This window comes from Chiroxiphia lanceolata, chromosome 16 (assembly GCF_009829145.1).
Source record: "Chiroxiphia lanceolata isolate bChiLan1 chromosome 16, bChiLan1.pri, whole genome shotgun sequence".
NCBI classification, from domain to species: domain Eukaryota; kingdom Metazoa; phylum Chordata; class Aves; order Passeriformes; family Pipridae; genus Chiroxiphia; species Chiroxiphia lanceolata.
In genome coordinates this window covers 7,765,624-7,790,571 of record NC_045652.1, presented here as the reverse complement: position 1 = coordinate 7,790,571, position 24,948 = coordinate 7,765,624, and the positions used below count along the sequence as shown (strand labels likewise).

At 42.8% G+C, this 24,948-nt stretch overlaps 1 protein-coding gene and 1 long non-coding RNA gene across 7 annotated transcripts; one reads left to right on the top strand and one right to left on the bottom strand.

Moving 5' to 3' along the window:
* The first annotated feature begins 292 nt into the window (after nt 1-292).
* LOC116794664 (multidrug resistance-associated protein 6-like) lies at nt 293-24,701 on the top strand. Of its 5 annotated transcripts, XR_004359844.1 has the most exons (31): nt 297-371; nt 1,335-1,637; nt 2,067-2,204; nt 3,092-3,217; nt 3,789-3,850; nt 4,638-4,769; nt 5,082-5,294; nt 6,154-6,331; nt 6,762-6,923; nt 8,472-8,564; nt 8,961-9,164; nt 9,802-9,948; nt 10,657-10,744; nt 11,037-11,106; nt 11,712-11,838; nt 12,288-12,464; nt 12,878-13,045; nt 14,436-14,619; nt 14,935-14,998; nt 15,493-15,613; nt 16,313-16,520; nt 17,444-17,754; nt 18,498-18,697; nt 19,339-19,465; nt 20,066-20,167; nt 20,898-21,044; nt 21,582-21,740; nt 21,970-22,136; nt 22,593-22,787; nt 23,337-23,572; nt 24,412-24,701. XR_004359844.1 is itself a non-coding variant. In XM_032703489.1 (30 exons), the coding sequence occupies exons 1-30, from the start codon at nt 318-320 to the stop codon at nt 23,443-23,445; spliced, it is 4,530 nt and encodes a 1,509-aa protein (XP_032559380.1). In that variant the 5' UTR covers nt 297-317; the 3' UTR covers nt 23,446-24,701. The 5 variants fall into 5 exon arrangements, 4 of the variants coding, with proteins under 4 accessions (XP_032559381.1, XP_032559380.1, XP_032559378.1 ...); XM_032703489.1 differs by having other exon boundaries at nt 14,941-14,998; nt 23,337-24,701; XM_032703487.1 differs by having other exon boundaries at nt 23,337-24,701.
* LOC116794667 lies at nt 822-13,068 on the bottom strand. 2 transcript variants are annotated; one of them, XR_004359847.1, is made up of 7 exons: nt 11,724-13,068; nt 11,119-11,199; nt 8,465-8,574; nt 8,118-8,221; nt 4,612-4,724; nt 3,411-3,846; nt 822-2,195 (listed from the first exon to the last, which is right to left on the bottom strand). It is a non-coding gene; the product is annotated as an uncharacterized LOC116794667 (long non-coding RNA). The 2 variants fall into 2 exon arrangements; XR_004359846.1 differs by lacking the exon at nt 8,118-8,221.
* Nucleotides 24,702-24,948: the final 247 nt, after the last annotated feature.

Sequence of the window (24,948 nt, the reverse complement as noted above, 5' to 3'; positions counted from 1 at the left end):
TGCTTGATTTGCGGGAACCTCCACCCTGCGCAGAATAAACAACGTCTCTTCTCCAAACCAGACCCTGTGTGCTTACAGAGCTCCCACGCCCGGCAGCCCCGGGGGCTCCGCCTCGCTGGTGCGGTCGCTGCCGGGCTGCACAGCCCCGGACCTGCCCCCGGCCGGACTTTGCCCGCAGCCGGGACGGACCGGGCGCTCCGGGGCTCCCGGCACCGCTCACACACCGGGAACGGGGCTCTGGGCGCTGCCCGGCGAGGAGGAAACGCCCGTCCCGTCCCGTCCCGCGGGGCAGCGGGCGGAGGGGCCGGGCCGGGGCGATGGGTGCGGGCGATGCGCTGTGCCGGCCCGGGGAGGGCCCCGCCGGGCCCCGGGTGAGTGACCGAGTGACCGCGGCCCCTCCGCCGGGGGACCGCTCCGGAGCCCAGCCCGGAGTGCGGCTCCCCGGGGGAGCCCCGGACCCCGTTGCGGGGGCTGTGAAGTGCGAGCGGTGAAGTGTGTTCCCGTGGGTGCGGGCTTTGCTTCCCAGGGACAAGTTTTCACCCAAACAGAACAGCCCGAGTTGTTCTCAGTTACAGTGAATTTGATGAGTTGCGTGTGCTGTGCTGTTGGAAGGATGTTGGAATGAGTCTTGTCTTCGGGAAGCTTCCGCTGAAGGACCCACTACAGAAATACCTTTAAAAAGGCTCTAATTTATCATTCTGGACTCTCACAGATTTCCATCCCCAAGATTGATAAACTCCCATAATAATTTGTGAGCCATTATCTGTTTCCTCTTTTCATCACGATGATTCCTTTCCTCAGCCTTGCTCTGCAAGCTGAAGGGAAAAATAACCTTACCCACTTATGTACAGTTGCCAGATGAGATCCAATATTTGTTCAGTCAAAAAGTCACAAAGGGTTAGTACAAACAGCTGAGGAAATGCAGTTCATGCACTAGGACACTTTTTTCCTCCTAATCTCCATTTCACTGGTCATTTCCTGTTGTTTGTTATGATGGTTCCCAAATGCTGATCATCTGTTTAATTCCCAAATTACCTTTTCTCATTCCATTTTCATTAACTTACCTTTCTTTTCTTTTCTCTCTAGTTGTGATACATGTCCTTTCTTCGGCATCTTTCACTTTTGCAATCTTCGTCCTGCCTTTCTACTTCAATTCCCTCCAAACTGCTATAGCTAAGTTCGTCTCTGTTGCCAAATGTTTTTTACATTTGAAACCCTAAATCAAATTCCACTAACGTAGTAGATCTCAGCTGTAGCATTAGGAACCTGCATTAGCTGTGAAAATCTGTGTACATTTGCTTTACTATTTCACTTCTGTGTTGTTTCTGTGACAGGACTGGAATCAGACATGGCATACAAACACCTCAGGATTTACCTGGTGCTTTGAGAGCTCAGTCATCACCTGGATCCCTTGTGCCTATCTTTGGATCTGTTTTCCTTTCTACTACCTGTATCTTCGACACAGGAACAGGGGCTATATCAGGATGTCCCGCATCTTCAAAACCAAAATCGTCCTTGGATTCATTCTGGTGATACTGTGTTTTACTAATGTTTTCTTCATGCTGTGGGAGATAAGCCAAGGAATCCCACGGGCTCCAGAGTTCTTCATCGGCCCTGCTGTGATGGGAATCACAATGGTAATTCTTCCCTTGTCTGTCTGCACATGGCCAAGCTTAGCCCTCCTGGGACAGATCTTGTATTTCCCACGTTTCTCAGTGTCTCTGAGCACAAATTTGGCTGATGGGGAATAGAAGGCCCACAAGCCATGGCTTTGGAGTCAGGGCAGATTACTGGAGCTACACCTCTGCCCTGTGGGCAGAGCAGATCTTGCCTGTTGGTCCACTTGTAGTTTTATTACTTGCCCTTTCTCCAGAGACATTCTTGAGTGCAAAATTGCACATAATGCTGTTCAGTTTTAGCCTTTTAGGAACAATACTACAGCTACTACAGCTCTGAACATCTCAAAGTGTTTGGAAAAGAAACTGATCTTTTTTCATTAATTTGATAACAGTGTTTGGCATTCCATTACCAGGTATTTATGTGGACAAATTTGTACTTCCTCACAGATCCTTGCCCTGTTCCTTACCCAGGCAGAAAGAATGATGGGCATCCAGTCTTCAGGGGTCCTGTTGATTTATTGGCTGCTGTCGTTTGTGGCTGCAGTTGTGATGTTTAGTTTCAAAATTCAACATGCCCTGGAAAGAGTAAGTGAAATCACATATTTTCAATGTGCAAGGGTATGAAGTCTCTAAACAGCAGGGCTGGTTTTGTCTCATTGTTGCAAGGGGGAGAACAAAATTCCTCTCTTAAAATATGTGCTGAGAAAAACGATTGCTGACACTATATATTTGTTCATTTGGATGTTTATTTGCAGCAGAGTGCTTGCTGGCACATCTGAGACTTATTGTTAGTGGCCATTTTCCTCAGATGAACAGGCTTCTTTTTAGTCACAACAAGGAATAAACAAAAGTTTGTTACCTCTGTGTTTTAAGAAATAGGGGAAAAATATGCAGCCATGAAACAAAATACAGCTGGGAACTTGCTTGTTCCTGCTGTGTTGAAGGCACAAGGCTGCTTGTTGGTATAACACTTGGCAACTTCTTGCTACCAGTATACCGTTCCAAAAATATTTAGACTTTTCCACTGTTTTTTTCTCTTTCTCATTCATGAAATGAATTAAAGAGCCCTTTATGGAGCCCCTTAGACACAACATTTATAGTAAAACTTAGCAAGTGCTTTATTATATCAACAACTCACCCCACAGGGTGAGGAAGGAGTTTCTATCCCTCAGAGCATTCAAAGTTCCCTGAAAAACGATGGAATGTGGACATCTGACTTGACTAGAGTACTATGAATCCTCACAATAAAACTGTCACTATGAATAATAAATGTGTCTTATTTAGCATTTTCTGAGCTTCCAGTTTCAGGCGTTATCTATTTAGCTCTACACAACTACAGCTTAAATAAATGCACCTCATGCTTCAAACCAAAACTCTGAGCTTATGGCTGGTAGAACATGAGAAGCCATCTTTCTCTGCTGATTTAACATGATGGTTCATTTCCTCATTCTCACCAGTATTCTGTTTCTTAGGCTTTCCTGGAAGACCATTTCCACCATGTTACAGCTTTCCTTTATGCCAGCCTGGTGCTAGGAGAACTTGTGTTATTCTGCTTAGTTGATGACTCTCCTTTCTTCTCCAAAGATGTCAACAATCCTGTAAGTATAACATAGCTTTTCCTAATGCACTGCTTCATTGCTGAAACAGGATTTTAAAATTTATGGGGATACACAGGAACACAAGTATCTGGGTGATGTCAGATGCATCATTCTGATGGTTTTAAAAGGTAACTGGCAGAATTTGGGATAGCAGTACTCTATCTCTCTATGTATGGTTTTTAAAACTACAAACCTTTTATCCATACTAATGTTTCTTGTCATTGAAACCAGCAGACAGGGCTCCTATTGCTTCCCCTGTTGCTGCTCTCCTGTGCAGCAGTACTTGATGGTATGGGTATGACAAATTTCTGTGCTTAAGAAAATAAACATCTCTGCGTATGAAGAATTATATTCTTTTTTCTTCTATCTGAGAAGTTATTCAAAGTTAAATTCTCCAAAATCTCCCAATCCCATTGATCCTCCACAATACACTTGCTCTGTCTGGGTCAGTGAATTGAGGGGTGGGGGTAACTCTTTGATTGCTTTTCCTGGGGGAGCACAGAAGGGAATTATATTCATCTGACACATACATTTTTCTATATATAATATCACATGTTTTCTCTCCCATCAGAATCACTGTCCAGAAGCCAGAAGCTCTTTTCTTTCCAAAATCACATACTGGTGGTTCTCTGGGTAAGAAAACACAGAAGATGTGGTTTTGCTAGAATATCAGAAAAAACCCAGCAGCATAAGAGACGGTGTAGATGGCAGCCAGCAGGAAATATCTCAGCCCCTGAGTTAGATTATGGAGTGAGGATTTAAATTCTTTCTCCAGGGGTTTGAGGTATTGTCACAAGGTCAAATTATAAAAATTTCACTTACTTTTCTCGAAGTAATTCAAAACATAAATTTGTGATTCTAGATAATTCTCTTCTACCTCCTAACTACCCTTCCAGTGCCCTCCCAATGATGAAATAGATCTCAGCAGTCTCAAAAGATCACTGCACACCAACCACAGCCCTGTCTGCCTGCCAGACCTTCCTGTAACAAATGCTGGGCAAGGGAAAAACAGTGAAGAGGATATAGGCCCAGCCTGCTGCTGAGCACCCAGAAGTAAAACAATTACATTCCTTGGACCTCATGTCTGCTATGATAAGGTCTCATCTGGTTTCACTGAACCCAAAGTTAAACTAAACTTCAGTCCCACTGCCCAAGACTCTTATTATGGACTAGAAATTAGGGCTTACTTGCAAATCCTCATTATGTTGACAAAGGACAGCATAGGGATTTAAAGCAAAACTGCTGTTCCTGAACATTAATGTTTATTCTCGGACAGGACAGTCCCGAGCAGTGCTGTAGTGCAAGTCAGTCCCCACGTGCTCACTGTGGTGCACTAATTTAATGTCCATCTGTTTTGAAAGTGTTACATGCACCACAAAACCTTCTGCATTCACCTGACTGCAGTCTGTGTGTTCTCCAGGCTTCTCTGGAAAGGCTCTCAGCAGTCCCTGGAGGTGGATGACTTGTGGCCAGTGAGGAAAGAGGACTCCTCTGAAGAAATTGTTGCCTGGGCAGAAAGAGAGTGGAAGAAGTGTCACAGCAGAAGCCAGCAGTGAGTACTTGATCTAGAGAGCACATCATGGGCTCAGCTGGGCAGGTCTAGGTGATCTAGCAAATATTCTCACAAGTGTGTGAGTTCCTTTGTGCAAAATCTGATTTTAAGTGTTAAAAATTGCTGGAGAACATCCTTCAATTCCTGGAAGCACAGAACTAATATTTTTTGTGAGAGGGGTCACTTTTTGATGAGCATTTATACTGAGCATGGTATGAGACCTGGTGTAAGATATTTAATGATTTTTTGGGAGCACAAGATTCCCAAGCTTTCTACAATTGTAGCTGGCTTTCTCATTGTTACTTTCTTCAGAGAAAGGGAGTCTGCTACATTTAAAAAGGGTCAGAAGACTGAAGCTGGCATAGCAGAAGCTGAAGAGACAGAGGCTCTGCTGCAATCACAGCACAGTGAGAGCAGGCCCTTACTGAAAATGTTTTGGAGCATGTTTGGAACCTATTTCCTCCTCAGCACTGTCTGCTTAGTTATCTGTGATGTCTTCATGTTCTCCATCCCAAAGTTACTGAGGTATGTGCATATTTATAATATGTACAAGATTGCTGTGTTCATGAGCTCAGAGGTGTGTATGCCAGCACTCACAGAGGTGGGCAGGCACACACTTGCCTTTTGAAATCTCTTGTAGCTGATGAAAAGAGCTGAATTGTCATTTGAGCTTAGCCCACTGTCAGCTCAGGAGAAGGCACCAAACCACTGACTGAAGCTGTGCACACTGTCTCCACTGCTGTATTCCAACAGTGGAAAGGACAGGATGCACTAAACCATGTGACAACTTTACTAGAACAGGAGTTATTTGATGGTTCTGTATATCACATAATTTGCACAAGGCTGTCAGCCCCTTGCTGTAGTCTGAAGGCTCTGTGTTCCCTGACTAATTACAAAGAGCACAACTTTGTGCTCTTAAGAAGCTTTGTTGGTCAGTTGGCATAATGCTTTGTGGATTGTATTGGTACAATATAAACCTTCACTACAGTATTTTCAAGTGCAAAATCCCTTCTTAATCATTAAAACTAAGAGAAGTTCTGGAAATGTCAATGACTTCCTTAGATTACAGTTACCACTTTGCATATTTCTGACAAATTCATAAAATGCAGGAGCCATCCATAACACTGAAAGTGAGGTCTCCCCTGAGAAGCTGCTGAGATCAGAGATTGTTTCAAAACCAAGAGTGGCTAAATGTCAAAAATCAGGATATTATATGATCTAAGTTACTCAGCAGTTTTTTTCTCCAGTTCTTCTGCTATTTTACTGTTAAACCTCTCAGACAGAATACAGAAAAATCACTGCTATTTCTGCCAGTTTGTTTTTATGTGTCTGATATTTCATCAGTCCTACGTGGACTCAGCAATATTTTACCCCTGTCTTGTAGCCTTTTCCTGAAGTTCATTGAAGATCCAGAAGCCCCCAGCTGGCTTGGCTATTTCTATGCCTTCACTATGTTCCTTTTGGCTTGTCTCCAGACTCTGTTTGAGCAACGCTACATGTACATGTGTCTTGTTCTGGGGTTGAGACTGAAAACTGCAGTAACAGGGCTTGTGTACAGGAAGGTGAGTCTGTAGCTTCCTTTTTAGTTTCCCTTTTTTTTTTCCCTAGCCCTACATTAGTAGTTACACCATTGTTGGTACAATGTTTCTAGCAATATCAGGATGTCACTCTGTGCTATGTTCATCTCTGAACAGTATATGGGAGGTACTTTATAATTTACTTTTCAGATCTTACCTCTGAAGAAAAAGCCAAGAAAAGGAAAGAGCAAAATTCAACATAAAGTTTCTTATGGTGTAGATGATGGTTAGGGAAAAGAGTAAATGCTTCATCCTAAAGTGAAATCACATGCAGCAGCATGGCTTCAATACCTAGGATTTGACATCTTCCTCCCTCTATTTGTCTTCTTTCTTTATGAGGAAAAGAAAGTTCTTTGACTTCTGGACCAAAGCTGTTGTTTGATGATGTCTTTTCTTTCCTCTCTGCCCTATCTAGATCCTACTTATGTCAAATGCCTCAAGGAAAGCAGCAACCATAGGTGAAATTGTTAATCTGGTATCTGTTGATGTCCAAAAGCTAATGGATCTGATTATCTATTTTAACGGGACCTGGCTTGCTCCTATTAGGATTATCATCTGCTTTGTCTTCTTGTGGCAGGTAAAATATGACAGTACTTATCAATCTCTTTCTATTCTACATATCCAAGAAAAAAGGGGGTTTCAAAATTCTACTCAGAGCTTTCCTGGTTGGAATAACCTGAAGTTGCCATATTTTTCTTAGCTCTGTAGCACAGTGCATTCACTTTTCTTTCTGGAAGGTGCTTTTATTGATATAGAATCCTTACCCAATCTTTCACTTAACCTTCTAACTTGTGTATTCAGCTTGTTTTAAGGAAAAGACTGTATGGTTATTCAGAGCAGACTGATAAACTTCTGCCCCAAATTTTCCTCTGTCACTTTACTTTTCAACCAAAAGATGGTGTCCCAGTGCAGGCTGAAAGTCCAGTTACAGCTCCATGGCATAGTCCAGAACATAAGGGGGAATGGTCTGAAACAGCAACTTGACACACTTCATCCCAAAGCCTGATTACCACAGCGAAGCAAAGTTACATGACTTCAGTTACATTCAAAAAGAGTATTAGATACACTGAATTTCATAGGTATCAAGGAGTTTAGCAAGGGGAGAGCAAAACCTGAATTAGGAATAACGGATGGTAATCTAAAAGATCCATTTTTAATCAGTGTTATGATATTTTCTCAGCAGTATAAAGCCCTATTTCTTAGTCCCTGTTTTTGGCCGTACACCAAATGGAATTATGAGCACTATGCACACAGCTGATTCACAGGAGCTTTCCATGGCCTTTGAGACCTTCCTTTGCTATCCAGGATGGACTGTGCCTTGTGCCTAGCAGGATACTATGACCTTGGAAAACTTGTAGCCATGGCGAAGACTGTTGAAAAGTCATCATCCCTTTCCTAGTGATGTTGAGAAGCTGGATGTGGTCTCACGTAGTTGGAGCATAATTAACACTGTTGTTTGCTACTGTTCATAGACTATTTGTGTAGACAGTACTTTTACCTTTCTATGTAGACCACCACTCACCTCTCCAGCCCTGTGCAGAGATGGATCTAACCCCTGAGAAACAGGCTCTCTGTTTTGATACACAGGTCTTTATGAACACTGGTATGCAAGAGTTGCACCTAGAGTATGTGGCACGGGATAATGCCACCATTTCATCTCACCCGTTGATGTAAATTCAGACAAGAAGGGTTATTTTTGCTGCAAGAATAGTTTGTTGAGGGTTTGGGTTTGTTTTTTAACCAAAACTTGGTATCATTTCGGATCACTTACTTAAGCCAGCCACAAGATGTCCTCCTTAACGCATCCAAGGACATGGGAGGAATGGCTGGAATTGCCAGTGTGCTGCTGGATCACTTTCAGCACTAATCTAGTTCCTAACAAGGAAGCAAATAAATTCAGCAGAGCCTGATGACAGGAGTTCCCCTGCCTGGATGGTTAACAATCCACAGCACTTAGGGAAGCACAATTCCCAGGAAAGGCAAAGGCAAGATTAGAGCAAAGCCTTAACCATGAGCGATGTTATGCATAAGTTCAAGTAAGAGGGAAGGTAAGCAAGGGGAACAGAAAAGAGTAATTTCTAGTCATCACCAGAAATTCTTTCTCTTTCCTTTTCTCACCTGACAGCTTCTAGGGCCATCTGCCTTGACTGCAATTGCTGTATTCCTTTTTCTTCTGCCTCTGAATTTCGTGATCACCAAGAAGAGGAGTCAGTTTCAGGTATATTTTGCTTCATAAAAAGAGAAATTGTTTATTGACATATGTGATGGCTTAATATTTATTAGTCATGCTTACCATGATATCTGAAGGAACATAGGAGGATTTGTAGCCTGCAAAGCTTCTTAGAATTTAGACAAAGCTCTTGCATGTTCAATCTTTTACCATGTTTGCCCACCTTTTCTGTGTTTTTTATGTACTGCCAGTAAAAATAAAGCTCTGAAGATGAAAAGCAGAATATTTTCCAGCCTGGAAGATTCATAAGCAAAACAGTACACACAGCTCAACTGCAGGGAAATTTATTCAGGACTTAGATGCAGGAATAAGGTATATTTTCAGAATAATTGTACCATTAAACTATCAATCTATTAAATGATATAACATGAACATTTATTACAGGAGACCCAGATGAAACATAAAGATGAGCGGGCCAAACTCACCAATGCCATTCTCAGTGACATTAAAGTAATCAAACTGTATGGCTGGGAGAACACCTTCATGGAGAAAGTGCTTGGGATCCGGAAGCAAGAACTTCAGGCCCTAAAAAGATCTCAGATTCTCTTCTCAGCATCCCTAGTTTCTTTCCATTCATCAACTTTCCTGGTGAGTGGATCACCTTCCTGCATAAAACATGTGCTATTACTTCCATTTCTCTTTGTACTCCTCCCTGGACAGATTTTCCTGTGGGAAAAGCTTCTCCTGTGGGATAAACTAAAGATTATATCTGCCTGGAGGAGTTGGTGGTCTCACAGGAGTTGCTGAGCCCCAGTGGAATCAGCCATGCAGACATTTACACTGTCCTAACAGTTCCATGGACAGGTCATCTGGTCTGCCACTGTGCTCCAGGCAGCCCAAGCCTGCTTTGCAGGATCCACTGGGAGACCTCCAAGCCAGACAGAGTTCATGGCACAGTCAGTAGCTGCACAAGCCACATTTGCACTTGCTGTTGCAGCTCAGCCATGTGTGTTTTCAGTGGGAACCTGCTGTGCTTTCACCTTGCTGAGGCTGCAGCACCAAAACTTCCTTAATGCAGAACAAATGTCAAATGATCAACTTGATACTGTCACCAATATGCAAGACCTTTGGCCATGATCTCTGCAGAATGGGTACTGTGCACAGGGGTGATAGCCTGGATTTAACTAAATGGGTTCCAGAGTCTTTAGGAAGGGGCCTGTCACCCCTGAACTGTTCTCTTCCCTGTCTGAAGCAAATGGTTTACTTTCCCTTTGCTCCCTTTCAGATTGCATTTGTCATGTTTGCTGTCTACACCCTGGTGGATAACACACACATCCTGGATGCTCAGAAGGCCTTTGTGTCTTTAACACTGATCAACATCCTCAACACTGCACACTCCTTCCTGCCCTTCTCCATCAACGCTGCTGTCCAGGTTAATTGCAGGCTGTGTTCCTTTTCCTTTGGCCATAAGGGGTTTTTTTACATATCACCATTAACAGGTAAACACAGAGATTCATTAGGGCTTTGCACATCAGCCATTTAACTGCAATTGGGAAACAGTGAAAAGCAAGCACTTGCAAGTAAACTTTGTTGTATTGTTTTTCAGAAAGACTCCTTTTACTGACAAATTAGTCAACAAGAATTACTCATAAGTCTTTTGGAGCTCATCACAAGCACCAATAGACCCCAGAGGTGCTTCCAGTTCTGTTTTTAATCACACAAATCAAAATAGATGGAGCAAAATCTCCATAGGGGATCAGTGGAAACCCTGCTAGCCCAGGCCAGAGAGAAAAGCAAATCATTGCCCAGTAAGATAAAAGGAAATTCATTTCCCTCTTACATTTTAAGGCTGTCACAGCTTTTCATGTACAGAAGCAATCACTGGGAAATTGCAGGATGAATAGGAGAAAAAAAGCACCCATTTCACTGAACCAAAAGCACCATGAAGGATATGGGCTTTTTTTGCTAAGCTAAGTGGAAATAAAAGCAGTTAAGATAAGGAAGAGCTGCATTTGGCCATCTAAGCCTACAGCACCTGCAACACAGCAGATGATCTAAGTGTTCTTCACATTGAGTCTTTGGGTTTTTGCTCCCTTTCTTCTCTAAATCCTATTTTCTTTTGTGTGCTGCTTCATTTCAGGCCAAAGTTTCTTTAAACCGCTTGGCAGCTTTTCTGAATCTGGGACAACTGAATCCTGAGAGCTCATGCAGAAGCACTTCTGGCTGTGGTGAGCTTTTATGTTAGCACTGTTACCTTAAAAGAGGAGTAACTTCTATTGTTCAGCTTCTACTCAGGATGCTTACCATAGTCAACAGAAAAATATTTGCCCCTTACTGTCACTTTATCTCTCAGGCCTATTTATTTCTACCAACAAAATCTAATCTGGTAATTTATGTCTTTTTTCATACTTATGATTCATTTTATGTAATATACACACTGAAACATAAAATCATATAAATAGGGATGTTTCTGTAGCACCTTTTGCATTTACAGGTATTGTATTTCTCTTCATATTTTAGCACAGGCAAGTATCACCATAAGAAATGGGACTTTTTGCTGGAGCAAAGAAACTTCTCCTTGTCTTAGAAGGTACAGACTTACCCTTAGTCATCTCTCAACTCTGTAGGGCCAATGTGGAATGTCCAGAGGCTTCTGAGTTCACTTCATATTTAATGCTGAATTCTGAAAATTACAAAGTCAGACAAAACATAATCTTGTTTTTCTGTTTGGGAGCATATAAATGGGAAGGTGCCTTTATCTGAACGTCGCCTTAATCTATGGAGGCTGTTTTCTTTACACAATTTTCTTGTTCAAATATGAAATTACAGTAATTTAAGTCAAAAAAGTAGAACAGATGGTATGCAGGTATTATATATGGCATCACTAGATGCTTATTTCAAAAGGCACTGACATTTTTGAGAAGAAACAATTTTGAACAGCACTGATATGTTTTATATCCAATGCTTTGGGCTAGCTTATCTCCAGAGTGGGGATCTGGGTCTTGGATCTGGGTTTGAAACTCAGAGGGCAATGTGGATCAGACTTTCTGGTTGGAGGTGTCTTTGAAGGGATGAAATTAGGGTGGCTTACTTGGGTACATTTTTATTGCTACAAGACAATAGCAAGAATTTTGATAATTTCCTCTTCAGAAAGTGTACCTAAAACATGATAAGAAACTAATCTTTTCCCCACAGCATAGATCTTACTGTGCCCCAAGGCTCTTTGCTTGCTGTAGTTGGCCAGGTGGGTGCTGGGAAGTCCTCCTTGCTGTCAGCATTACTTGGTGAGCTGGAGAAACTGGATGGCTCTGTGACCATGAAGGTAAATTTCCCCCTGAGCATTTGCTTCTAATTAGGCTATTTTCAGGAACTGTAAGGTATTAACCAAGGCATCAGGTACTTGATGACAATGCATTTACTGCTGAATTTTAACAATTTAAATGTATCAGTCCCCATTTAATTATCTGAAGGTGCTGAAGACTTTGGAAATAGGAGCTGAAACATTGCTTCAAAGATCCAGTTCTATTTCCCACTCTGACAGTGAGCTGAAATGTCATCCTGGTAAATCTCATCATTTACTTGCACCTCTGTGTCCTCCTCTGTCAGATAACAACAGTGCAGACTCATATTTTGCAAAGCCCTCTGAGACCTATCAATGGTGATGATCATTCCAGACTTCTATAACTCAGAGAGCTTTTCTGCAAAGATGGGTTCCCACAGTGTCAAGCTGAGCTTATGGAAAAGATTACTAACATTGTTCCACTTCTATAGGACACTGCAGCTTATGTCCCCCAGCAAGCTTGGGTACTAAATGCTACAGTGGAAGATAATATTCTTTTCGGGAAAGAGATGGATGAAACATGGTTCAATAGAGTCATACATGCTTGTGCACTGCACCCTGATTTGGAGAGCTTCCCTGCAGGGCAGAAGAGTGAAATAGGAGAAAAGGTACTTATACTTAGGTTTATATTTTGGCCAACTTTTCTTTGAGTAGCTACAACTTCAGGTGTCCTGCTTAAAACACCTACAAAGAAATTAAACTTGCATGAGGCAGGTGCTCAGTGATTTCTGGAAAGCTGGGCCATGATCTATTTAATTTAAGCCCACCTCCTGACAGTTAACCTCACCAGAGACATGAGAGTTGTTAAAGACAAAAATCAACAAATCCAGGCCATTCTGGGGTGCTCTTTTACAGGAGAGTGGAGTTGCTCAGAAGACTCTGCCTCTGCAAGAGCCCTGTTTGGAGGGAGGGAGATGCACTGGTTTAAAAATAAGGGAGTCATAAAACAGCACAAAATGGAGTCAACAGCTGACAAATATGCTGTAGCTGTGGAATAAACAGAGTCAATACATTTTTCCAGGGAATAAATCTGTCTGGAGGGCAGAAGCAAAGAGTGAACCTTGCTCGTGCCGTGTACCAGAAGGCTTCGATTTACCTGCTCGATGACCCCCTCTCAGCTGTTGATGCCCACGTCAGACAGCACATTTTCGAACACGTTCTTGGACCCAATGGTTTACTGAAGGACAAGGTTTGTATTATAAATCCTGAGCTCTAAACAATTGCACAATGAATCTCATTAGCAGAGCCCCTGAAATGTTTCCAGTAGGATGGGTTACTCACTTTATCAAAGGCTCCCAAGACTCTTTTTTGGTAGTGGCAGCAGTGGAATGGGTGACCTCTGCAGGCCACACAGCACCTGCAAGTCCTGCAGGGAACCTCACCGAGGAAGAGTAAGACTGTCTTTATCCTCATGCAAACCACATGCTTAGTTCCAGCCTTACTTCTACAGCAAGTTTACTGTTCTTTAATCTTCTGTCAACATTGTCCTTCTCTCTTTTCAAGAACTGCTTCTAGCATAGTTTGGAAGAGCTGTCTGATCTTTTCTAGCAAATTGTATCATCATAACATCTAATCCCATCGCTTCTGAATAGTTCAGTGGTACCTTTACAGTTCTTATCACTTAAACTTCAGTCTTAAAATCCACCTTAAACACTTCTCTTCCATTCCTTTTGTAGTGGTGGTGTTTTGTTATTCCTTGGTATTTCTCTGCTGTCGATTAATCTGGATAATAGATGCAGATACATGAGAAGGGATGCTAGAGCAGCTCTATTTAATTCATGGTATAAATTGCCTAGAAATACTTGATTCAGTTTCACATTATAGAAGGAACACAGGTAAGCTCTTGCATTAGAAAGTCCAGTTATAACAGACATGCCTGACTATAAATACCTTTGTCTCCACGAGGATTGGTTGCAAGTATCAGAATATAATTATTGTATTGAAACAGAATGACTGGCTAAGAAGAATGTATCAAACTTAATGAGTACTCAAGGGGCTTGATTTTATATTAGAAATATAGAACATGCCAACTTATGTAAGGGGAAATTACTTTTCTTATGTCCTCTCCTACAGCAAATACACTCAGAAATGTAAATGGAAAGGAGCTGCACTTTCATTCTATGCGGGCTGATCAATTTTTCAGCCATGAATTTGATTCTGAAATACTGATATCATTGGCAATAAATGTGGCATACTCTGCAATTAACATCTTCCTACTTAAGACCTTCAACCAGAGGGGAATCAATAACATGGAACTGGTCAGTGAGTCAAGTAAAAGGTCCTCCAGCACACAGGGTGCCAGCCTGGGACTTCAGACTTCAGTTCCCATCCTCACTCTTAATGCTGTGCGTGACACAAAGCGAGTTGATTCACCCCTCCACTCCCAAGTTCTGCACAAAGCTGTGCTGCAAAGATAAACTTCCTCAAAGAGACAGAAGTGATAGGAATAAATAACAATAAATATCTCCATGTTAGTAAAAATCATAGCTTGCACTGAGTACATGTGTGTCTTCAGAAGCCAGCTGAGTTAGCAGGGAAACAGCAGAAAATATGTAACTGTTCCCTCTTGATTCAAGCAGACTCGTGTGCTGGTGACTCACACAATCAACATTTTGCCTCAAGTGGACAACATTGTTTTTCTGGTGGATGGAATGATCTCAGAAACTGGTTCCTACCAAGAACTTCTACAGAGAAATGGGGCCTTTGCAGAATTTCTTCATTCACATGTTACTGCAGAAGAGAAGGCGTGTGCTGGTTTTCCAGGTACCCCAAATGAGTTGGAATCATTCTTCGTAGGTTTATCAGTCAATTGTTTCCTTAATATCACATTTGTTTTATTATGGAAATATGCCTGTCAAATTAGCTGACTCATCACCTCAGAACTGGTCTTTGAATCCATCTGAGTAGACAACTCTCATGTAGTAAACAGAATTACCCATTATATGTGCTATTTTTCAAGTCTAACCTTGATATTTCTACCCTTTGAAATCTTTCCTCCATATTACCAAGCTTTCAAGGACTATGCAGGACAAAATGGGATTCTAAAGCATTTAGAAAAAAAATGTATTTATTTCACAGCTATAGGAGACACCACAGGCACCATCACATCTAGAAATGGTCCATCTCAGGAAAAACTCTCTAGGTAAGCTTAAAGCAGTCTCAGACACTGAAAAACTTATTCCAAAAGCCCATACATGCCTACATGGGGGCTCTTACTGAGTATAATAAAGGTTTGGGGTTGATCTGTAAATTAATAACAAGAGCAAACAAGCAAAACTCAAAAATTGGTAAGAACCTGGTCTTCAGTGTGGAGGTCAACTAACACCTTCTCCATATTTCACAAGGACCAGAACAGAGCTCACATACAAGGCACGTTGACACACTTGCTGTTCAGCTCCCAGTGGGGCTGTAAGGTCAGGCTCACTCCAAACCAGCCACAGCAAGTGAATGCTTTAAGCCTTTGCTTGTTAATGGCTTGACAGAGCCCAGGCCCTGTGACAAACATGGACAATGATTGGGTCACTCTGAAGGACCCCAAAAACTGCAGCCCTCAAAATAGGCATGAATATAGGGGTGGATGCGTAAGGAGATCCAGCTTGGCTAAAAATTGAAAGGATTTTTGTTTTCTTAATGAAGTGGCAATTCAGTCAAATCATCTGCTGTGAGAAGGGAGACCATTCCTGTAAGTCAAGACTGCACCAGTGCTGCAGCCACCAAAGGAAGATTAACTAAGGGAGAGAAAACTCAGCATGGCAGGGTAAGCACAGCACCTTCCTGTAATGGCAAGGACACATCCCGTGGGGTTATCACACTCATGGCAGGCTGGTCAGCTCCTTGCCTAAGCTAAGAAACACCTCAAAAGGCTGAGGCAAGGAGGGTACCGTGAAAGGAAAGAAGCAGACATGGTATTCCAGTTAGGAAGAGTCAGACATGGATGAGAGGTGTGTTCAGGGCACATTGTGGCAGTAGTAGAATGTGGAGAGGAAAAAAATAGCTGAGGCTAGTGGTACTGAGAGAAGACAGACACTCCAAAAGAGGCAGCTTTTCCTCTAGGGAAGCACAGCATTAGCCAGACTGGGGTGTCCTCACCTCTCCTGATCAGCAGTTACTCATACAAGTAGTCAGTGTGATACATGACAGTTCTCCCTCACTCAGAGAACACACTGCCCAACATAAAAGCCCACTTTGTGCATTCCAGAAGTAGCACAAGCCTCTTGCAATAACATCCATCACTTGAAAATGATCATTAACACCATGGATTTATTTAAGTATGGCTTCACTATTCATCCATGAGGAAAACAAAAAAAGGATTAACATGGTTGCTATGGCTGTGACATATAACCGAGTAGATAGGCCATAATAAATCATTCCTTATTTCAGAGCTGCTTTTTCTTGCTAACAAGCTTGATCCTCCCAACCTCTCCTCCTGTCTTTCCCCAATTGTACCTCACTCTAGGTCAATACTGGGGTTTATGCAGCCTACCTGAAGGCGACAGGCTCAGCCCTGTGTGTGTTCATCCTCCTGTCCTTCGCCTGCCAGCAAGCTGTGTCGTTCTCTCGGGGTTACTGGCTCAGCATGTGGGCAGATGACCCTGTTCACAACGGGACACGACAGCACACGGAGCTGAGAGTTGGAGTCTTTGGTGCATTAGGAGTAGTTCAAGGTCTGTTTAAGTTACTCACCTAATTCTTCTCTGTATTCCCATCTCCCTTCCCCATATCCAGCATGTTTTCTCAGAATATAAACAAGTTTTCAGCCTTCTGGGCTTTCGGCACCAACCCTAAAGGTTTGGCACAGGACCTAAAACTACAGGTTCTGACACACAAAGAGGATTTCTAAGGGATCTGAACAATATTTTCAGTGTTACTGCCTGAAATTCTGCTTCATGGTATGCTAGAGGTGTTCTGTGCCTTTCAGCAGACCATGAAGAATAGTGTCTTCCTCTGTATTTCCTGCTAGAACTAAATGACCCGAGCCCCTAAAAAACATGCAGCAATGAAATAACTACAACATCCTTATTTTTCTGTCATGCCTCCTTGTATCCAACATCATCTGCATATCTTTCTTCCTCTTGTCTCTTCTCATTCCTACAACATAAATTAATGATACTGAAGTGCAACTAGTTGCTCTTCTCCATGCTGAACTAAATCTTGGCTTAGGTCTTTTGCATGTAAAGAGAGAGAGAAAAAGAGGAACTTCTGGAGTTCTACATTTCTTTATATCTTTCTTCTTAAAAACGGGCACAATTCCTTTGGTCATTCTCTTTAAAAATAAAAAATATCACTGAGAAATTTAAAGTAATTCCAGTCAAGCTCACTTTGTGAGGAATAAATAATTTGTGTTGCACGTTTAAGTTGCTGAATCCATCAAGCTTGCTTAGAAGGTCTTTGGCTGCCCTGCAACTACCCTACAGAAAGGGCAGCTTAAGCCAAGCCTCAGAGCTGCAGGTAATTCCTACAAAAGAGAAAATCAGCTCCTTTCACTGGTGCAATGTTCACAGTGCTAAGTGGAGATCACGATCTCGCAAAGGAGAACTCCAAGGTGGATTGTTCAGACCTTGTAACAATAATTTCTTTTCTCTTACAGCCCTTAGCAGGTTTACCTCCACAGCAGCAGTGCTGCTGGGTGGTGTGTTAGCCTCCCACCAGCTCTTTCTGCAGCTGCTGAGCAATGTCACTAGATCCCCAATGGTCTTCTTTGAGCAAACACCCATTGGAAACTTGCTGAACCGCTTCTCCAGAGAAACGGATGCTATTGATTCTGTCATCCCTGACAAGCTGAAGTCCTTCCTGGGATTCTTGTTCAACTTACTGGAGATCTACCTTGTGATTATAGTGGCTACACCATGGGCAGCGATGGCCATAGTGCCCTTGACTGTTCTTTATGCTGCATTCCAGGTAGGAGCTCACAGAGATACAGACAGGAGAGGCTGGAGCAGTATGGCCATGTCCCTGCAGAAATCCTCCCTCCATTTCTTAGGAGCAGAGACATGCAGAAACTAGTTTCATCATTTTAAATTGCATCTGAACAAGAGTAATGTCAGTGGCTCTTCCCACATCACCTCCACCTTCCAAAGCTTTCCAGAGCCCTCACAAAGAGGCTTGTGCTTTTCTGATGTCAAATCCTACTTAGAGCTATATTCCTTGTTTCCATTAGTGTAAATTCAATCATATCAAGACCAAAAAACATTTTTCCTTTCCTCCAGAATTGCTACAGTGCTTTTTAATATATCCATGTATGCCATGCAGCTCTCCCACTGGGCTCTGAAACCCCAAATGCTTTGCCAGCTAAGACTGAACATGAAGGAAGGGCAAGTAAGGGTGCAACTCCTCTGTTCTCCATCAAGCAAAGGGCTCATCTACAGGAGAAACAGAGTGTGAGTTTAGAGGTTATTTTGAGTTCACAGCACCCTGGCTCCTTTCCCCCAACCATCAGGTTATTCTTGATGAAGACGGGACATGACACAGGTAGAAATGCTACCTCACCTTTTAAGGGCATCTCCTACCTGCACATTAGGTTTTATAACACTAGGATAGAACGTACTATTGCACTTGCTGAGGCCTTCCCAAATTTTCTGTGGAGCGCCTCTATGGAGACATAAACCTTCTAATGACTTCCCTTTCCATTCTCCCTTGTGCAGCACTTCTACGTCATCACCTCCTGCCAGCTGAGGCGTATGGAGGCCGCCAGCAGGTCACCCATCTACTCCCACATTTCAGAAACATTCCAAGGGAGCAGTGTGATCCGTGCTTACAAGGACCAGGAGAGGTTTATTTTGAAGAGCAACTTTCTAGTGGATGAGAATCAGCGAATATGCTTCCCTGGAGCTGTTGCTGACAGGTAACATATCTGCAGTGTTTCCTTGCATGGAAAGCAGAGTGGAGACAGTGCTCTTGGGGCTCGGGTGGAGGTTCACAGATGAGACAGTGGTGCAGTGTTTTAGGGGTAGAGTGGCCTCTGTCATCTCCTGCACTGCACCCTCACACAACCAGCGTGCTCCCAGCTCTGTTGTGTGGCCAGGCACAGACACACACACATGCCAATGCTGCCAAAGGTACCACTTGGTGCCCAAGATGCAGGAAGCTGTAGCATGTGCCTGGTGGGGCCCATCATCCCATGACAGCGTGTACGAGGCCTATGGTACATGCAAAAGCCATCAGACCACAGAGCTATGAGCCACCATGAAATGAGTGAGGAGTACCAGACAGAGTGAGATATGTTAGACCAACTCATCCAAAAAACCATATGCTGGCTGCTCTCATCCAACAGGCCTTGGGGAAAATCCTAGAATAGACCATAAGCCAACCAATTCAGACAGACTGTAGCCTTTCAGGAGCTCCAAGGTGGCTGGATAAGAGAACCAGGTGTGACAAGAACTTTGCTGAGCAGCAGTTCCACAAGTGTTCTATAAAGCAATCACACATTGCACTGGGAGAAAGGAAAAGGACCAGCAACAACCCTGCACTCTCCTCCTCTTGCAGGTGGCTTGCTACAAACCTGGAGTTTCTAGGCAATGGCATCGTGTTGTTTGCAGCACTGTTTGCAGCAATGGGCAGAACACATCTTAGTCCAGGAACTGCTGGCTTCTCCATTTCATATGCTCTTCAGGTAACCCAGTGCTGAAATGCCTGCCTTTTATCAGAAGTAACTGCATTTTGATTTCTAAGAAATCGTGAACTATTTCTGTGCCTTTCTAGATGCCTTCTCCTACCAAATCCTGCTGTCATTGTTGAATTCTGGAGCACATGGCCCCTTAGGGAACAAACCTCATAAACACATGCACAAGGCATCTTCTTCCTCCTGCACCTGAACTCATATTTAAGTCACGGCAAGCCCTGAGCAGCTGAAGCAAGGTCTTCAGCATTTGTCTTACCTCCTTGTAGAGTAGTTACACAACAGCCTAAGAAACAGCTACGCTATCTTTTAGCATCCAAGTCAGCAGCATTTCATTCTCTATAAACTTGTTGAAGGGGCTATGAGAGGAGCTGACTATGCTCTTTAACACAGCTTTACAAACCTTCACAAGAACCCATGGTTATTTTTTAAGCATTTTAAGGTTTTCTGCTGTAATTTAATTTCTGATGTAATTAGATGATGATTAGGTCTTTATAAATAAACACTACAATAAATATAAATAAACTGGGTAACTCACAAGCACAAGTCAAGACTTATTTTATCTGCCCTAATGCTTCTTTCTCGTTTTGGTAGATAACTGGTGTTCTGAACTGGATGGTGCGCTCCTGGACAGACATAGAGAACAACATAGTTTCTGTGGAGAGAGTGAGAGAATACCTGGGCACTCCCAAGGAGGTAGCTGGTCCACTACTGCCCTTACTAGCAGGGGTAGAACATCTCTGCAAACTAAACAAGTAACTTTTCTGTTCCACATGAAGAAAACTCTAGTTTTCCCCTTCTGAAAGCCAGTCATCTTTCCTTTAAAGAACTGCAGCATTTGGTTTTTATCCAACTGACTAGAGTTGTTTTATAACCTCTGATCATCATTATTTCCTTAAGACAGTTAAGCATTGGATTGCCATTAAAATAGCTTCACTTGGTAACACCCATGGAATGAGACATATTTTCTGCCCATATTTGGAGTATTTATTGTGCAACTTCAGATGCAATCTCTGATATCTGATGGCTGCTAGATAGCCTTTTAGCCACTCAAAGTCTCCAGTGCAATAATTTTTGTTCTGTAATCATTAAAATTCCATCTCCATATGCTTCCCTGAGAGACACTTTCACAGTCCTGTTTACAGAGGCATATAAATCTTTTTTTATTGAACCACTCATAAAGTCACAACTCTGACATGCAAACAAATGTTCATCCCCATTTTCAGTTGAGCCTCAGCATCTCTGCATAAAGTAAAAAGTCAACATCTGCAGTATGAAAGTTAGAGGCCTTTCTGCCTTTTGGAAGCAGTAAACAGACTGGGGGGACTTGGCACAGAGGTGTTCATAAACCTCCCATTCCAGTATGGCCACTTGATTGGTAATTTAAATCAGCTTTATATGTTGCTGTTTGTTTTCATCTGTTTAGGCACCCTGGACTCTGAATGGCAAACCTGAAGGTCAAGTTTGGCTCACTGAAGGGAGGATTGAATTTAGAAACTATAGTTTGCGATACAGGCCAGATCTGGAGTTAGCACTGAAACATGTCAGTCTAACCATCCATGGGCAAGAGAAGGTAAGAAAAGCCACTTGTATGACAAGTGTGAGCAGAGCTGGGCAATGATCAGAACTGGGTGGGTACTGCTCCTGCCCCACAACAAACTACAGGAACTTGGAAGCTGAAAGCTGCAGTTAAACCTGAGCCCATCTTTCACACTGCACACTACACAAAGGAGTGTTTCCAGGCTTGCTGCATACACCAGACATTCTTCTGAGTAAAATTTCATTTCATACCACGTTAGCAGAGTTACAGCAAAGCAATTTCACTTTTAATTCTAGTGCCACATGAAGGCCCTGTTCTAACTGCTGCCTTGTAATTATGGTTCCCATCAGAGGCTTTCATGATTCCTTTTCATACAAAACAATTACAAATTATAAATTATTCCCTCTAAGAATGTATTGCTGGACTATGTGAACCTTAAACAGCCCTAAAAATCTGATACGTGTAAAGCTGTCTCTCTTCAAAAGGCCAAGAGAAACTACATGACAGGTTTGTCCAACTGTGGGAAAACAATCAACATCAAAACCAAAGGCTTTCCACTGCACTTTACAGATTGGCATAACTGGAAGAACAGGAGCTGGGAAATCTACTCTTGCTGTGGGATTGCTGCGATTGGTGGAGGCTGCAGAAGGAGTGATTCTAATTGATGGACAAGATATTGCTCAACTAGGTCTCCATGACCTAAGAACCAGGATAACTGTCATTCCCCAGGTATGACATTTGTTTCCAAAATCCTTGAGCAATAAGTCTTGAACATTTAGGAAGGGTTTACAAAGGTTCTGTAAGAGGAGGGGCATTCTGAAATTTCAGAGCTGGAAATAACCTGTGCCATGCTTGTTTCCCATTCAATATAATAGTCACAGATTCCCCAGCAGGGAAGACCAGAGAGCTCGTTTTTATCATTTGTTTCAGGAGTTGTTTATACTGTCTCTGTGCTCAGGATCCAGTTTTGTTTTCTGGCTCTCTAAGAATGAATCTCGACCCACTAAACCAATACACTGATGCAGACATCTGGACAGCTTTGGAACTGACTCAGCTCAAGAACTTTGTTGCAGATTTGCCAGAGCAGTTGGAATATAAATGCACTGACCAAGGGGAAAACCTAAGGTACCTTATCTGCAGAAACACAGTGGCAGAGCAGTGCTAGCCCCTGGGCTAGGAGAACAGCTAGTTGGATAAGGATAATTTCTTTTTTGATTTTTTTTTAATGGTGTCCAAACAATTTACATGATTGTCCTGTTTAGCAGCATGAAATCAAATCATAAGACACCAAGTGGAAGATCTTTAAGACTTGGTCACTGTGGTGGTTTGCATTTGTGCAGTACTTAAAACCCTGGAATCCTGTTCCAAGTGCACATCTCCTGGGTGCAATAGTAATAGCCTCCCTTTATTTCCTTAGGCTGTTTCATGCTGTTACCTGCCTGCAGTGCCATCAGCCTCAATCACCCTTCCAGAGAAAGGGAACAATCACCTTTTCACTACTAATTTCAAATTAATCATGTATTCTGACCCCAGGGAAAAGTGACTACACTCTCAGTTTACCATCCCTCTTCTTACTTGCAGCACTGGTCAGAAACAGCTGGTTTGTCTGGCCAGAGCACTCCTGCGGAAACCCAAAATCCTCATTCTAGATGAGGCCACAGCAGCAGTAGATTTAGAAACTGATCTTCAGATTCAGTCCACCCTGAGGACTCAGTTCAAAGACAGCACAGTGTTAACAATAGCTCACCGGATAAACACCGTCCTGGACTGTGACAGGTAAGATCTTCAGCCACACTCCTGGGGAGGAGGGAAGACACAGGCAGCCCGTGTAACTAAACACACCACACAGTGTTAGTGAACAGCAATTTCATTTCTGTCCTTTTCTTGCTTAACTCTCCAAGCTTTGCTTTAGAGATTGTAGGATCTCTCTTGAACCAGCTAAGCACCAACAGGTTAACCAGAGATTATTGACTGCCACGTGATACATTTCATGCTGTGTCATACCCCTTTTCCCCCCACTGACAGTGAAACCACGACTGCAGCTCTTTGCGTCATCCAGAAGTTGTGAAACTAAAATACCCATTCACAAATCTTATTCCAGTCTCAGTTGCCAAAAAACCCTCCTCTCAAACTCAGTACTTGTATAGTCACTCATCAGAAACCTCTTTCTATCCCACTACTGTTTCCCAGCTGAAAAGCTGTTGGAAGGCTTGGTTGAATAAACGGCAAGTACTGATATTTATTTTAAAACTAAGTAGAAACAACTAAGTTTATCACAGCTGCTGGTGTATCCCCAAACTTACACTTCTCTTCTAATGTTCACAGGATTTTAGTCTTGGAAAATGGTCGGATAGCTGAATTTGATACTCCAGAACACTTAATAGCTCAGAAGGGACTATTCTACAGACTGATGGAAGAATCAGGCCTTGCATGACTCACTTATGGAGTATCCCACAACGCCATCAATATCAGGAGTAATTCATCTCATAATTGAGTTGTTACCTTGGTTTCTGTCTAAAATGCCTGACAGTCATCCAAAGCTTGTTTAAGGCATAACCACAGTGAGTAGATGAAAAGGGATGTCTTGAGATATGCATTATTTCCATAAGAAACTTAGAAATTCCATTTTCATTGTTTCCACCTACCAAAACCTTACTTAACTGTTGAAAATGAGCCAGTCAGGACTTAAATGTTTTTCTGGTATAAAAGCAAACAAGCCAAAAGAAAAAAGGCCACAGCATTTCCAGTTTATTCTATAGATGGAGCCCAACTATCTGCCATACTTAAAGATTACACAGATTACTTTTAAAAGCCAACAAGATTTTATGGACAGTGAGGAAGAATTTAACTGGTAGCAACCAAACTTAACTGTTTGCAGTTTATCCAAGGCTCAAGGCAGAAGAAATGTGGCATTTTGTCGATGTCTTTAGGACTGCTTACCTGGGTGCTGTTTTTACAGATGTGGGCTCCAAGGCAGCAGCTGGAGCTTGTCATCCAAAGTGCACAAACACTGGGGGAGGTGGGAGGGAGGAGAGGAAGTGGGATGCCTGTTGTGGCAGCAGGGGATCAGATCCATTCCATCTCCCTGTCAGCTGTGGAGGCGTCCTGAGCCATCATGCTGTGCAGAGGGTGACACTGCCTGCAGGAACAGAGCCAGTTTCCACACAGGTTCAAGGATGCAGGACAGGAACTTGGCTGGGAGTGGGGAAGAGAGCATTGCTCCTTCTGCTGAAGGCTTGGAGCAGCCCTGCCAAATGCTGGAGGTCACAGCAGAGCATGACCAAGTGTTGATACCAACATTTCCAAATTGAATTTGGCCACGAGGAATTTACATGAAAAAAGTTGCAATGATTCACCTGTTGACCTGATGGTTCATTCCTGGTTTTCTTCTGGAGTGCAGGTTTACCTCCTGCATGTGCTGCCCTGGTGCTGCAGAGCCTCTGGTACGGTCATCTTTCAGGTGCTACTTCAACAAACCAAATGGCAGCTGACAGGAAAACCTTCCTGGGCTTCCCACAGTGTCAAGGGGCTGCAGTCAGAGCTGTCCCCAAGTCTCTCCTCAGGAATCACAACACAACCATGTGACAGACAAATATACACTGTGAGACACTGCTGTTTACTGTGACTTTTGTTACAGCACTTCATTTTCTAGAGAGCTGAAATAAAAATATAATCAAGTGTTGAAATGGATCTCTTCAGTAAGCTAAAGTAAATAGAGCACAAAAAGGGGTAATGGGGGAAACAATGGGAGAGTTCAGACTGACAGAGTCGACCCAAAAAACCCACCAGTTTCTTCTCCAACAGCTCTTCGATGGCTTACGCACCCACATTAAGAGCAGTTAAGGGTTTCTGCTGGACAAGTGCCTAAGATACTGAAGTCCAGTGCCTCCTGCCATACTGGTGCTCAGGTACCAGGAAAGAGGCAATTTTTTCCCTC

Coding starts and splice junctions, on each gene's coding strand:
- LOC116794664 (XM_032703487.1), top strand. CDS start 318: ATGGGTGCGGGCGATGCGCTGTGCCGGCCCGGGGAGGGCCCCGCCGGG. Junction 18,698..19,338: donor CCTGGAGCTGTTGCTGACAG/GTAACATATCTG, acceptor CTCCTCTTGCAG/GTGGCTTGCTACAAACCTGG. Junction 22,137..22,592: donor GACCAAGGGGAAAACCTAAG/GTACCTTATCTG, acceptor TCTTACTTGCAG/CACTGGTCAGAAACAGCTGG.